Source organism: Pyxicephalus adspersus, chromosome 1, assembly GCF_032062135.1.
Source record: "Pyxicephalus adspersus chromosome 1, UCB_Pads_2.0, whole genome shotgun sequence".
Lineage (NCBI taxonomy): Eukaryota > Metazoa > Chordata > Amphibia > Anura > Pyxicephalidae > Pyxicephalus > Pyxicephalus adspersus.
The window spans coordinates 171,196,441-171,212,993 of record NC_092858.1 but is presented as its reverse complement, the minus strand read 5'-3'; the positions used below and the strand labels follow the sequence as shown (position 1 = coordinate 171,212,993).

Genomic DNA, 16,553 nt, shown 5'->3' with positions numbered 1-16,553 from the left:
AACGCAGGTGAGTCTGACAAAGTGGCATTTTAGGACAGATTGTATCATATTTTCTAACCCCTTTTGGGGACCCATAGCTCAGAACCTAGGGGCCCAAGCCAGAAGGCATTTGCCTTTGAAATAACCCCGAATCCAAAATGCTTCACCAATTTGGGATTCATGGAGGTCCAACATCTGGAGTTAGGGCCTAACAAGTGATAAAAAGACCCTGCTCCTGCCCTCTTTTCTACTTTGTGCCTCTGTATTCTGAGACCTGGGGGCCACAATTTGGGGTGCCATTTTCCATGGGGTTTTCTGTACACCCTAAAAATTTTGGTCTCTGAAACAACCCGTTTCAGAGATTTGGGGGTTCAAAATGTGAGTGAGCAGGCAGCAAAATCTGACGGACAGCATTTTTGGATATGGCTCCACAGCTCAGAACCCTGGGGCCCTGGGAAGATGTCCAATGCCATGATAGTGACCCAAGGGGTCCCCACTTGCAAACCAAATTTGGGACCTTTAGAGGTCCAAAGTCACTTGAAAGGACCCCGCTGGTAAAAGCAGAACCCCATTTCTGCCCACTTTTTGCTCCCGTATCTTCAAGCATCATAGAGCTAGGGGGCTGATAAATTGGGTGCAGGAATCCATGGGGGTCTTTTAACATAAGTTGAGGGGCAGCACAATCTGACAGGGTAGCATTTTCTGACAGTGAAACCTTCTTTGAAACCAATTTGGGGCTCCACAGCACGGAACCTAGGGGCCCAAGCAAGATGCCCTATGCTGTGGTCATGTCACCAGGGGTCCCTGACATCCACACCAAATTTAGGGCTCAAAGAGACAAATTATTTAAATAGGACCAGTAGGAGTAGCACCCTTTTTTACTTTTTTCCTACTTTGTTCGCCTAAATCCTGTAACCACATGGAGCTAGTAGGCTGAAATATATGAGGTGGCTTTATTCACAGGAGTTTTCTGTATCCCCCAAAAACTTTAGGTCCCTAAAACACACAATTCCAGGTATGTTGGGGTTCAAAATGTATGTGGCATTAAAGATCAGACGGCACTAATTTCACAAAAAAAAGGTGTTTTATAAGGGCGGGAAATCACTTCATGAAGTCACCGGCTGCACAATCTGATGGGCAGGCAGCATTATCTGACAGAACACGGGGAGTACCATGTGCAGAAGCGAGGGGAGGGGGAGCGCTGCCCACCTGCTGTGCGGGTAGCCGAGTGAGATGCGCTGAGCCCACTCCATCACCCCCCTCTCCGCCGTGTGGAAGATTCCAGTGAAAGCCTGTGTGATCCTCATTCTGAAGCCCTGCACATAGTGGAGAGGTAATTTTCTGCCAGCCGCTATCGGGCACACGGGGGGCCCCTCTGGATGGATGCCCTGGGACATGGCTACTGCTACCGTATTGGGCTGCATTGCTCTGCTCTATGCCACAGGTAGGCAACTTTTTTTGTAACCCCTTGTTATGTTGGCATGTGCCACCTGCCTAGCCTGGCACTGGGTGACCCCTTGCTGGTATATTCAATGCTGGATGTAATGAAGACTGGAGCTTCATCAGACAAAGAGACATCTGCTGCCTTCTGGGGTGCTGTTGCCAAATGTGGGCACAGGGGGGTCTGTACCTGGCACCCCTGGCAGCATGCTCTATGCATGGGCATATGTGCCCATTGTATATAGTCTGAATATGGTGAGAACCTGTTGGCACAGCCTGTGTACTCTGTTCAGTCTGCATGATGTAGGCATGGGATCATGCAGAAATGTGGGCACCGGGTATGGTGGGCACGGTATATCCTGGTTCTCGGTATCATCACCCTATATTACATACCAGTGGGCACCGTATATATATACTTGGTATTGTCATTCTGTATTGCAAACCAGTGTGATCACTATGCCTGGCATGGCCCTAATAGGAGGGTACCTGTGGGCACAGGAGAGTCTGTGCCTGGCACCTGTGCTGGCATCATGCATTCTCTATGTGGTGAGAATCTGTTGGCCTTTGTATGATGTGCACTATATATATTCTGCATATGATGCCAGCACAGTGTGGGTGATGTGCCCAAATGATGCGGGCACAGAGTATAAAGTATTTGGCTGTATATGCTTGGTGTACCCATGCTATGATGTATAGCAGCGGGCACCATATCATCTCTATACAGGGTGTACTTATTTTACTATAGCACTGATATCTAGGTACCTGTTGGCACATATAGGCCTGTGCCTATTGTCATGCCCGGTGGTAGCAGATCACACCTGGCCATACACATGCAATCTTCTTGTACAACCTTTTCTAGCTCTTCCTCATCTTGAATGGATTGTTGATACATTGGCACGGATGGGTTGTTGTATAGTTCTATGGTACCCAGATGAGCTGGTATGGTCCAGTGTAAGAGCATTGGAAACAAAGGAGTATGATGTATTAAAAAAAAAGTCATCGCCAATAGCAACCACAATCAAGTTGCTGTTTGTCCTGGGCAACCAGCCTTTGCTTTGTCTCGGGAATTTTATTACATGGGGTCACGGTGTGTGGTACCCGTGCCAACCAACCACAAATCACTTCTTATAATTATAATTCAATTATACTGCTGAAAGCTGCTGTGATTGGTCCCTAAGATTATTGTTACATTGTTTCATTTTGTACAATATAAAATCATTATGATATGCAGACTCCTGTTAGAAGAATGACAAGTTGAAGCAAAGGTGACGTTGGCACCAATGCAAAATAAATGCCCACACAAACTTTTTTTGCCTATAGAAGAATTCTGGGTTTGGATTGTATCATTCAATGTAAATGCGACCATTGTGCCCTGGAGGGGCAGGATATCCATACGCTGCCAGCCTGCCCTCCGCTGAACAGCTCCCTGTGTCTGCTTCTTTGTTAGGGGCACTTTGTCTCAGCGACGTTTATCGTTAGATGGAGCCAGATGCCATACAGACGCTCGCTGCGCCTGCACTGCCTGCTGCATTCACATTGCACTGAGCTGCGGTGGAGCTGTCAGACTGCAGCTGGGTGATTCAATGGGAAAAGAAGAGAGAGCAAATCTACGTACAGACCGGAGTCGTAAATTAGAGATTCTTCTTGGCAAACTATCTCACCATCCAGGATTCCAAAAATACAGCAATGCATGAGGATTGTGTGCAGGATCTGCTGGCATCATCACATGCTTGACTGTGATCGCTCGTCACACCTGGGAATCATTATGGATCGTCACCCTATTTACCATTCATCATTCATTATGGATTGACACCTTGTTTTTCAGTTTTTGAATAATTGGTTCTCTGGTGATGGGTGGGGAATTGTATGGAATTATGATTAGGTGGCGAGTGTATGGGCTTAGAAGTAAGGGGAGAAGAATCAAAAGGGAGAGGAAAGGAAGAGGGGAAGGAGGGAAGGGAAAGACAGAACCGGAGAAAGGAAGGAAGGAAGGAAATAGATGAGAAAGACAGGATGGAAGGAAAAGGAGGAAGGAAAGGAAGGAAGTGAGAGAGGAGGGGAAGAAAGGAGGGGAGGAAAAGAATGAAGGATGGAGGAAGGAAGAAGGGATGGAAGGATGGAGGAAGGAAGAAGGGATGGAAGGATGAAGAAAGAAAGGGTGGAGGGAAAGAAAGGATGGAAGGAAAAGGAAGAAGGGAGTGAAAGAGGAACGGAAGGACAGAACAGGAAAAAGGAAGGAAGTAAGGAAAGGAAGAGAGGAGGGAATAGAAGGAAGAAAGGAAGATGAATAAGAAAAGGTGGAGATATGGAAGGAAAAGGAGGAAGGGAAGGGACAGAAGGAAGGGAGAGGGGAGGGGAAGGAAGGAAGAAGGGAAGGAAGGAAAGGAGAGAGGAAGGGAGAAAAGAATGAAGGATGGAGAAAGGAAAAAGGGATGGAAGGATGAAGAAAGGGCGGAGGGAAAGAAAGGATGGAAGAAAAAGGAAGAAGGAAGTGAAAGAGGAAGGGAAGGACAGAATGGGAAAAAGGAAGGAAGTAAGGAAAGGGATGGAGGAGGGAATAGAAGGAAGGAAGGAAGATGAATATGGAAAGGTGGAGAGACTGAAGGAAGGAAAGGAAGAGAGAGAGGAAGGGACAGAAGGAAGGGAGAGAGCAGGGGAAAGAAGGAAGAAAGGAAGGAAGGAAAAGGAGAGAGGAAGGGAAGAAAAGAATGAAGGACAGAGAAAGAAGGGAAGCAAAATAAAGGGCTAAGAAGAAATCGTGGGGTAAGAAAGAGAAATCAAATGAGAAATGAAAGGAATAAACGAAGGAAGGAAAGAAGTAAAGGAAGAAACGAAGGAAATAGTTAAAGGGAGAAAGGAAAAGTAAAAAGGAAGGAAGCAAATGAAGGAATAAAGGAATGGAAAGAGGAGGTAAAGGAAGAAGAAAAAGAGGGTGGAGGGAAACGAAGGAAGGAAAACAAGGTAGGGAAGAAAGGGAGGGAGGATGGACGGACGGAAGGAAGGATGGGATCAGAGAGAGTTAGGAGAAGAGATATATAATAGAATACCAGAAAAATAGAATAGGAGGAGAAAAAAGAAAAAAAAAAGAACAGAAAAAAGTTGGGACAGAGAAAGTAGGAGGGAACGAGGAAAACATTTGTAAACAGAAGTAGAATGAAAGAAGTGTAGGTATTGGTCTATCTATAAAGAAGCAATTACTTTTTATATATAAACAAGACAGAACACTTCTTATTTATCTCATTTTAAAGTGTATCACCACATTTATATCGCTAGATTTTGTACAGTGAAAATAGTCTGTGCTTAGTCTAAAGTGCCCATCTCCAGCTCTATTCAATTGAATGAAGTAGCCGATATTAGAAATCGCACACACAGTTCATTGACTTCAGGTGTGGCCATGTACGTCACTTTTAAAAAGTGGTGATCGGGGTTTTTTGACAAAAAGTGATGGGAAGATGGAAAGCAAAAGTGTAGGGACATTGTGCTTTAGTAGAACACATCCCCCATCTGTCCTAGATAGCAGCATCTGGTTTAGCACAAAAGCACAATGCAGGACTTTTCCCCTCACACTACAACACAACAAGCCATTAACAGTCCATAGTGATAACAATGGGCTTTGTTTTCTTTGTGTCATCAAGGTTGAGAATAATCCTGATAGTACAGCATTGAAGCTAAATACTGTCCACATACAACCGCCCATCCTCATATCAGCAATGTTTTTCCCTTTTTTGTTAAATAAAATGTTCCATCACCAAATTATTTGCCCCTGACTTTGCGGTGTGCTAGCTGGAGTCCTAGTCCTTCACTTGTCACAACTCGAATGTTAGGGAGTACCCCTCCCTATACTTACACACATCAGATGATTCTCCTCTGATTATCGCTTCAGGGCTAGCGTGTGTACAGCGCTCATCTGATGTCGTTCATGAATCCGTCCTGGCGGTTCCAGGAATGACCAACAATTGTGATACAAGTGAAGAGAAGAGAGTGCAGTGGGGTGCCACACGCTCCTTCTCCTCCCTCTCCATAAAGCCGAACGCCGCTGTATGTACAGCACTCGTTCATGAATCTTTTAGTCTTTTCACAGTTGGAACAGATTGTGAAAGATCCTTTCCAACCACAAAAATCTAACATATGTACATAGCCTTATTGTGGTGGTGCTCATGGTTCAGCCAACTAGAAAGGTGTTAACAAAACCAATGGAGACCAGCATGCAAAGAGGTTTCAGTTGACCGGTTATTACAACCTAGACAGATGAAGAAGATTGTTGAAGGTGCAACAGGAGCAGGGGGAGAGCCATTTTCCAAGTTACATTCACTCAGATATTCTCATTCCCGGCCTGTAGATTTGCAGGATCTGTGGGATTATCTGAAGACAGAGAAACAATCTAGAGCTAATCTTACTTCAGAGGAGACCATACAGATACCTTTGGAGTTCAGGTACACCATCATTCAAGGTCCTTTGGTCTTCATGCGTTTTCATTTTGCTTTTCACAACCAATGATCTGAGTGCTCTTTTTGCAGCCCTTTTTACTGACAATGCTATACATGGTGCAAGAGCAGTGGTCACATCATCAAGCAAGGGCATGACCCACATTCCCAAACTGCAGAAAGAAACAAGACTGCTGGCTTTGACAGGACCATGGTGATAGTTAAAAAAATATATCAAATAAGGAGAGAAGAAAAGATCGGCTTACAGCAAAAGGTTATTAAAAACATAATTATAATGAACAAAATATTGTACCTAGGTCTAACAGAAAACCACTGAGCTATGTTCTAAACTAGACAAAGGTCTCTTATACATAATTAGTACAAGATATTACCCGTCTTAGGGAATGCATATATTGATAAATATGTACAGGTTGATAAAATCCATACAGAAAATATCTCATACCTCGACAAGTTTCGCTCACATTAGCTTCCTCAGGTCTGTTTGATAGTTAAAAAGAGACAGAAGCAGGAAGGAAAGACCAAACTCTACAACTCACTTGCTACAAATAGAATTAATCTTCCTTAAAGTAAATGGTAACCTTGATTGACCCCAATTTAGGTTCCTATATATTATGGAATGGGTAAAACTCCATTTAAGTTTATTGTTTGCTGTATGTTCCCTATTGGGAAGAAACAATGCTAAGCATACCTATAGCTATTATTCACTCATTCCATATCTCAAATTGATGTTCCATTATGTTTTTTCTGTTCACTCTCTTTAAAGTTTTTTGAATCTCCCTTTACAGATATATTGAACCTTATAAAAAAGTATCGATTGGTCATTATGTTGACAATGTTCACATTTTATGTGTTCTGTCTTCTTTAAAATATATAGAGCTCATACAGACTTTTCAACAACAAACCCCTGAAGAAGCCATATTTGGCGAAACTCGTCGGCACGTACGTGACCATAATATGTCCCACTTTTGTTTTTATGATACCCGTATGGTGCTAGAACACTATTGTCTAGAATGATTATCTCAACCTTGTGACTGTTAGAAGAGTTAGGATACACTATATATAATTGTACTAAATAATTATGTATGGATTAATAATGTACAAATACATAATTAACAATCTGAGCCTCAAACCTTCTTCTACTACATTTAATAGTTACATAATATTAAGAGTTTTTTTGTGTTATAAAGTTGTCACTGGAACAGGTGGCCCCATTAGACAATGAATCCTTAGTGTTTGTTCTGTTTATAACTCTTCCATTTTTTATTTTCAATCACCTTACATGTGACAATGGTAATCAGGACAAATACAACACGTAAAGCTGTTGTCTGTAAGCACTGTGTACAATATTGCAGTGTAACCTGCAGAAAATATTGCAGAGTAACCTGCGGAAAACTCTCGTCAGATCAGTACCTGGCTGTACAATGCATCAGCAGGTGAGACTGTTATCTGTAAATTCGGCAGCTCAGTTCAGTCTGGTCGATACGCATATTCCTATTGCTTGAATAGATTTCCTCAATCCCTGCAGAATTTTCACACATCACCTGCCAACTGTTAGTCCAAAGTAAAAAAAAACTATTGATTCTTTACATAGCTGCAGCACAGGGCATGTCTAGTTCACATTTTTTTTATCTTTCAACTGCGTAGCCATGTTTGAATTATTTTTCAGTGAAAATAACTCTGTCAGGGACAAATGAAACTATGCCGCTGACAGATACGCATTTCCGCTTCCGAAAACTTTATGTCTAATGAAAAGATTTCCAATACGCATGAATTGTCTTGGATTCATTCTGAACGCGTATCCATACAAAAATGCACATGGTTAGGTGACTAAATGATGGCTCTGCTGACTTGCATTGTGTAGGAGTAGGAAAGCACAACCAGTGTGTAATGTTGCAAGAAACAGACCCTGCATTTGTAAGAAGCAAATATGGCTGCCTCTAAAGCATAACCTCAGTGGGGATACCTCTGTATTGCAAATGTTATTTGCTGGTGTAGTTCCAAAATAGCTTACCTTATTATTACACAGTATTTATATAGCAGCAGCATATTACATAGTGCTGTACAAAGTCTATAGTCATGTCACTAGATGTCCCTCAAAGGAGCTCACAATCGCATGTCCCTACCATAGGCATATGTCATTAATGTAGTCTAAGGTCAATTTTGGGGGGAAGCCAATTAACCTAACTGCATGTTTTTGGAATGTAGGAGAAAACCACCCAAACACGGGGAGAATCTGAAAACTCCATGCAGATAGTGTCTTGGACGAGATTCAAACCTGGGACCTAGTGCTGCAAAGGCCAGAGTGCTAACCACTGAGCCACCATTATTCCTTTGCTCCTTCAGTGCCCAACAGACTCTTCCATAAGTACAGGTGTAGAAACAATAGCTTGCTTTGTAAGTAAAGATACCAGAAGGGCGGAGTGATAAGGTGGGCCAGCTCTTTACAAACCCCCTGTGTTTCCTTTTCAGGTTTTTCCCTTTAGTTTAAAATTTACCAGCAAAAGAATATTTTACATAAGATTTCCCAGTACTTGCTTACTAGACACAGAGTTGGGTATCCACAGGCCCTTATCTCCTCCATGGGCTGGGGCATGCAGTCTGTCTGCAGCCTGGGTGTTAAAGATTTAGTTCCAGGTTGCAACAAACCTGTGCACTAACCTCCCATTGATTTTATTGTTCCTGCTATTTGGGTACATCCCATTTAGATCTATTTCATATTAGTATAGAAAGCCCAGCACTAGATTCATACAAAGGGGAGGCCCCGGCTGTCACAGGAGATAACCATGAACCTGGGAGGAGAGGAACCCAGCTCTATTTATTAAATAAACTTGAAGGGAATTTTGTTCAAATGAACTTTAGGCTTAGCCCTTTCATATCCAAAAAACATGTAGCCTTTAAAAACCAGGAGCCAAAAGTGCCAGAGCCTCCATTTTTAGCCAGAGATTTTCACTTTGGTAATGAATGACTTTTGGTTATTATCATTTGTAGTTTAAGCCTTCACATCGGGATTATTGCAAAAGCTGATTGAATTGGCCATAAGATATTCGCTAATGGATGAAAGGTTTTGTGTTGTTTTTTGTAGACACAGCTCACACTCCAGGTTGCAGGGTGGCCAAAGAACATTTTGCAGTCAAGGCGATGAGCCCGTCCACCATACCTGCGCCCTTGCAATCATCCCGCAGATATGAAACTGCATAATAATGAAGGATGTTTATTATGCGCAGCATTACCTCGGGCTGACATAAGCATCCTCACCCAGCACCGTGTAGCGCATTTGTCTCTTATCATTTTTTCTTCCTGCTGACCGGAATATTAACTAGGAGAATTGATCGGGGCTTGGGAAATGTTTTGATTGCTTTGCACAAATATTTCATTCCAGCTCCCAAAGGTGCTGATTAAAATGCCGGCCATTCTGCACCGGTCATAAGAGAGATAAGTCGGCCGTTGGTTTTATTTTAACTTACAATGCCTTGTGTCACTCTGTCATTTACTAAGCATTGAAGTAATAGAGTATGATTATCCTGACCAGCCGATTTATTAAAGCTCTCCAAGTTAGGAGAAGATACACTTTCATCAGTGAAGCTGGGTGATCCAGCAAACCTGGAAAAGATCTGGTCCAGAATTCAAAACATCAACAACAACATTCAAAAAATCCATTCCAGGTTTGCTGGATCACCCAGCTTCACTGGAACTTTAATAAATCAGGCCCATTGGCCTATTAATTGCTGAGTTTACTGTCCTTTACACATTACTGAATATCTTAATAAATGCATGCAATTTTGGAAAATATATTCTCATAATATATATATATTCTCATAATTGCCAATTGCTCCAACAATGGGGTCTTGCCAACACACTTTGAACAGGTGTGATCCACCATTGGATACCCTCCAATGTCACCCATTCCAATAGGTGCAAATCACTCTGTTGTAGTCAAAAGACAAGAGATATTCAGGAACAGAATGTACCCACCGACACTTCATGTTTGAGGGTCTGCCATTATCAGGAAGCAGCAATGATGTGCAGACCATATTGGATAAATGCATAGACGTAAGGAGAAAAGATGAGGAAGGCCACTGATATGCATGCAATCCTGGAGAAATACATAAATACAGTATAATATGGTTATATTAAGTAGGAGTTGCCCTGGAGGGCTTTGGTAAGAATTGGACCATATAAGACTAACCTAAAGGATGGTAATGAACAATTTTGGAACTGTGTGTTGCACAGTACATGGCACACTGCTCGGGGATGGATCAATAATTCCCCGTCCATTACTTTTAGGGTTTTGCCTGTTTATGGCCAACTTAATCCAAAATATAAAATGTCTTGTGTGCTAGCATGTTCGTTATGGGCAGAGTTTCTCAACCTGAGGAATCCTAAGGTTCCTCCAGAGTTTGCTGGGGTGCCATAAGCAATGAGCAGTTTGTAACTCAGTTTAAGTGACACCAATGATCGCTCTGGCTATCTGTAAGTTTGAGAGCTCTTACAGAGGCCAAAATGTAAGAAGAATTCTTCCCACTGTGATATAGTAATTATAGGAGTTCCCTGAAGATCTCAAAATTAATTAAAGGGTTCCCCCGTGTCAGAAAAGTGGAGAAACACTTCCGTAAGGTGTCATTTGACATGCAGAGCATTATAACCTTCCCCAGACGTTTCTTCATGTGCGTTGGTAGGACAGCACAGAGCTTTGATGTTTTGACCAAAAATCATATTACATGTATGATTCCAGTAAACTGTAGACTCTATAGGTTACACACTTCACTTTCCATTTGTACTTTTTATGGAAGAGCGCGAGAATTAAATGTCATTTTATATGCCGGAGATACTATGCACTCCATTACTGGTGTCTTGGTTGCTATAGCAATGTTACTCTACTAAAGTGAAGGCCGCAGGGTGGGGAAATGTTTACATAGCTTCAAGTGGGCCTTTCATGAAAATACAGGGTTCTATCTTGTAACATTTTCATGTGAAAACACTAAGTGGAAGCAAGAAATAAAACACTTGAAGAGAAGCGTGAAAAGTACCTAACACTTGCTGAAGGCTCTGGTGACATCACCATGCAATCCTGGGAACATTGGAGATCTGAAATCATAGCACACACATCCAGGCACATAGAGATAAAGATAACCCATGTAATAGAGATGTATGAGGCACTGCTTATAATGCAGAGGTATGAGGCACTGCCTATACTGCAGAGGTATGAGGCACTGCTTATAATGCAGAGGTATGAGACACTGCTTATAATGCAGAGGTATGAGTGCTTATAATGCAGAGGTATGAGACACTGCTTATAATGCAGAGGTATGAGGCAATGCTTATAATGCAGAGGTATGAGACACTGCTTATAATGTGGAGGTATGAGACACTGCTTATAATGCAGAGGATTGAGGCACTGCTTATACTGCAGAGAAATGTGGCACTGCTCATAATGCAGAGGTATGAGACACTGCTTATACTGCAAAAGGTATGAGGTACTGCGTATGCTGCAGAGGTATGAGGCACTGCTCATAATGCAGAGGTATGAGGCACTACAAATAATGCAGAGGAATGAGGCACTACAAATAATGCAGAGGAATGAGGCGCTACTTATAATGCAGAGGAATGTGCCACTGCTTATACTGCAAAAGGTATGAGGTACAACTTATCCTGCAGAGGTATGAGGCACTGCTTATAATGCGGAGGTATGAGACACTGCTTATAATGCAGAGGAATGAGGCACTGCTTATAATGCAGAGGAATGCAGCACTGCTTATAATGTGGAGCAATGAAGCACTGTATGTATTGCAGAGAAATGAGGCACTGCTTATAATGCAGAGGAATGAGGCACTGCTTATAATGCAGAGGTATGAGGCACTGCTTATAAATGAGGCACTGCTTATAATGCAGAGGTATGAGGCACTGCTTATAATTGCAGAGGTATGAGGCACTGCTTATAATGCAGAGGAATGAGGCAATGCTTATATTGCAAAGGAATGAGACACCTATTGTACTACAGATTTTTCAGGGATTAGACAGCATTTGGCATTTGTATATAATACAGAGATGGAAAGTCCAAAGTAATGGTTTGTATTACTGCTGGCGGGAACTGTTCTGTTGTATCAGAACACAGAAAACTTGAGGACGCAAATAGGCAATTCCCGGGACTTTTAAAACATTTGAATAATTCACAAAAAAACATAAAACATTGCTTTATTTAAACATCTTTAAAATACCATAATAGTCACTTGAATCACATATTAGGTCTTTGTTGTGTCAATATGCATATACCAAAAACTGTATTTACGTAATATGTTTAGGACTGTTCTGTTGTATTGATGAAGTACGGGACTCTATGGCCCTGATTTTTTCAAGCTCACCAAGGCTGGAGAGGATACACTTTCATCAGTGAAGCTGGCTGATCCAGCAAACCTGGAATTGATTTCTTAAGTTCATTTGATATTTGTTAGCTTTCCATTACCATCTTCATGAAATCCTTATTCAAAATATGGATTTCCAGGCGATCATCTTTTGTAAATGTGCTGTTTTTAAAGCAAGCAGTGAAACGCTGGTAAAACTGTAATCTAACATGCTGGAAAGTTATGATATTTATTGTGCGTCTCTTTGAGACATTAGCATTATTCATAGGAACAAATCCTCAGCCAGTGTGACAGACATTTGTGAAGTTTGGTTTCATGATACTCAAAGATGGAAGATTTGGATTCCCAAAACAGATTGTCTGCAACAAGTACCTTGCAGTGCATTAGGGTTTGTATTCAGCCTTCCTCCCCCTCTCCCTCCTTTTGGTTGGAGCACTGGGGCTCTGTCATTCTTGTGCTGTGAGAAAGGACTGTCAGGGTTATCTGGAAGAATGAAGGTCAGCAGATCTGGACAAACACAAAGGCTGGTAATGCTTTTTTTCTTTTCTGAAGAATTCACAAGCTACATCATGCATAAACAGCAGAAATCCCTGTGCTGCCCATAGCCCCTGCTTACAGCTCCTGTGTCTGGACTTCTTAAAGGGGTCCTGTAGGGGTTTTAAATTTTTATACTTTATATACTTACAAATTAAAATGTGGTCTCCAATAAACTTGATTATGACAGCCTTCCCTATGTGTATAGTATGCAGTCCATGAGCTGCCTACAAACTTTAGATGTTTCATATAGCCATCGATATCGTTTTGCATTGCTGCATGTTTGACCTATGTAGAGCGGTGTCTGCTTTTTGACTGATCATACTCAGAAATACTTGACTCCTTAATCATTGTTTTTATTTTTACTAAACAGTTATTATTATTAACAAACAGTATTTATATAGCGCCAACATATTACGCGGTCCTGTACTTCGGGGTTGCAAATGAAAGACAGATACAGACAGTGACACAGGAGGAGGAGAGGACCCTGCCCCGAAGAGCTTACAATCAACTTTGTTGACAGACAAAGACCAAGTGATTTGGATTTCACAACTTGGAATAATCTATTTTAATATAGAGCAAGAAAGAAGCACTTTTTTTTCGGAAATGCTACCTGGAGCCTTATTGATTCTTGAAAAGTATTAGAGGTGACAGGTTCACTTTCAAGTGATTTATAGTGACTTATAGTTTATCATTTGAGCCAATATTATTATTATTAATAAACAGGATTTATAAAGCCCCAACATATTACGCAGCGCTGTACATTAAAAAGGGGTTGCAAATGACAGACGAATACAGACAGTGACACAGGAGGAGAGGACATAAATGCAAAGTTTTTTTTGAAGCAAATACTTTTATTTTTTTTTTTATTTCACATGCCTGGCCTTGCAAGTTTTCGAAGTATAATTTTATAACGGATCTGGAAGGCTAGCCAGATGTATATGTGTGTAAATTCTTATGCCTATGGCTATGATAGTTACTGCAATTGTCTTTATTTCTGAACTAAAATCAATTCTAGGGTTTGACAACTTCTGACTTGACCTATCTCGATCTCAGCAGATGGGTAGATTTGCTTTAGGATGGAATAGGTAATGCAGTCACTGCACTTAAATATTAACCAAATACAGCTAGACATCCTTTTTCTTTTGCCTTGTTTCCATTTATCCATTTAAAGATATATGTATAAAGAGGCTGCCATATTTGCTTCTACAGAATGGCTCTTTGTGTAAAATTGTCCAGGGCCCTTATTTGAAAATATAGTGCATTATAGGGGTGCATATAGAGGTTAGCAATCTGGCCTTTGCAGTGTTGGGTCACAGGTTCGAATCTCGGCCAGGACACTATCTGCATGGAGTTTGCGTGAGTTTCCACCCGGTACTCCAGTTTCCTCCCACATTGCAAAAACATGCAGTTAGGGTACTTGGTTTCCCCCTAAAATTGACCTAAGAGTGTAATAAAGATTACCAAACATAAGGACATTAACATATGGCTGTGGTAGGGGCATTAGATTGTGAGCCCCATTAAAGGACAGCTAGTGACATGAACTTTGTAAAGCGCTGCGTAATATGTTGGTGCTTTATAAATACTATTTAATAATTATAGTGGATGTGCAGGGGGTTAGAATCCTCTACCACTTCATATTTGCCCAGGGAATTTCTATATATGGCTGATCCCAAACAATGTTTTTATGGTGAGGCATTTGAAAGAGAATAAATCATATAAAGTGCTCCCCCAGTGGTTGTTTCACAAATATTTAAATTTAACATAATTGCAAAATATGGAAATAAAATTGTAAAAAAAATCTTTCTTTTTGTTGAGTGAAAATCCCCATTTAGCTGACTGCTCAGTCCATATCAGAATCCCAGACACTGATTACAGATCACAGAGCCTTGTACAGAGAGATGAGAGGGAGCCGTCTCGTTTAGCTGTGGTCCAGGTACAGAACACTGCACACACTGTGCCTCTGATAATAGAGTTCATACGCGAGGCCTGACCGATCACATGCTGCGCCATACAAGAACAGCATTTGTCGCGTGTCTAATTCCTCCGTTTAAAGGTCGCAGCAAGAAAACAGAACATTGTGCCGAAGCAGCACTGTGTCACACATTATCTAGGGCAGAGAGTAGCCCGCACATTGCTGGCATGGGGGGCATTTCACTGACATGACAAACAAGATTTAATTACTTTCTCACAAGATATGTGTCCTCTCCACAACTCATTACCCTGCTCGCTTAGGATGTCAGCCTCTGGGAAAATGTAGGTACAAAATAAATAAACCTGGAAATAAGGAATTCCATTACACAGCAAAGTGATTTATGATTTGCAACACTCCTCCAGGCTGCATTCTTACCTATGGATGTGAGATAATATGTGCATGGTAATGCAACTTTTTGTGTGTGTGCGTTTTTTGGTTACACGTCGTTTCTTACTGGGCCTCTAACAGCCGTTCACCTAAATAATGTACATGGCCACCAAAGTTCTCATACATATACGAATACGGATCCTTTTTCCAAAATATTGCAGGGGTGTTTTTTTTGGTATCAAAACCCATTGAAAGAGAATAGGCAAAAAAACCAAGCCATGTACAAATTAACACACATAAGTGTTATTTGGGATCTTAAAATGTTCCATTTTAAAGTGTACCTAAACTGAGAATTTTAACTTTACATAAAAGGGTAGACACCCCTAATATTTAAAGTAAAAATTTGGTTTGTGTTTTTTTTTAAAAAAACCAAACACAGCCGGGTGGTTACTGAAAAGTCCTGGGTAGTGCACCCGTCAAAATAGGCCTGAGGAGAACCCTGGATAGGTTATTTTTGCAGGAAGGGAAAGGTGTCTTTTGTGCCTGATCACAACAAGTAAATTTAAAAAAGCTGCGCATGCGCAGGATCAGCTATGGTGGCCAGGGAAACTGGCAGAGCCAGCTTCGTCCTACTGTGCCATGGATAAACAAACTCCCATATTACAACATCCTGGCATGGCCAATTAAGATTGTTTCTGGGAAGAAGATGAAAGGCAAGATAGCATTGCCTCGTAATGTAACAGGATCGGTGGTTGTGCAGGGTTAGCTACACTTTAAGCGCATTTTGAGTGATCAAGAGATGGAACAGTTTATTGGTACTAAACTTTTCACTACCACTCATTCATTCTCTACTGTCTTCTGCAGGTAGAAGTTATTTGTAGCATCTCCCTCAAGGCTCCCTCAAGGCAACGATTCACAGGCATGGGGAAAGCAATAACTCCACTGCAACCTTCCTGCCAGTCCCTTACAAAAGTGAAATTTATTATTAGCCCTGAGTTCAATTTTTAGGCTTCAGACTGGCAGAGGGCTTGCGGTTTGGTTACCACTTCCCAATGGCAGTGAGCCTACAAGTAGCTTCTATCTGCAGGATCCCAATAAGGAATGAATGGGGCAGCATTGAGCAGTTCATTGGCTTCAAATCTGCAGATGCTGCTTCTTTAAGGACCAACACTGTGATGTGAGCGGCTGGCAAGGTGCCATGATCGCATAATCCTGGTGCAGGTCCAGACCTGCCAAAAAAATGCCTTATAATCCAGCAATCAAATAGTTGTGAACTTCTAAGTCCCCTTCATTACCTGAAGCCTCTATTGTAGTTTTCCCCCTTACCACCAGTGGTTGTGTACTATAGTTTAGAGTAGTTTATTGCTTGACGATATAATGGCTCTGCTGCTTATTATAGAGGAAGAAACCGGGTATCACACATACCCGCCTGATTTATTAAAAATCTCCAAGGCTCTTGAGAGGATACACTTTCATAATTAAAGCTGGGTGATC

General features: G+C 41.5%; 1 protein-coding gene across 5 annotated transcripts in view; it reads left to right on the top strand.

Annotated features, from left to right (window-relative positions):
* Window positions 1-1,268: 1,268 nt before the first annotated feature.
* The window catches only part of ILDR2 (immunoglobulin like domain containing receptor 2), a 203,574-nt gene continuing 188,289 nt past the window's right edge, over window positions 1,269-16,553 (top strand). For 3 of the 5 annotated variants that reach the window (XM_072398390.1, XM_072398389.1, XM_072398388.1), the window contains exon 1: window positions 1,274-1,423. In XM_072398390.1, the coding sequence (XP_072254491.1) occupies window positions 1,363-1,423 (61 nt within the window). In that variant the 5' untranslated portion in view covers window positions 1,274-1,362. Of the gene's footprint in view, window positions 1,424-16,553 lie in introns of all 5 variants that reach the window. The other 2 variants (XM_072398387.1, XM_072398386.1) reach the window with 2 other exon arrangements.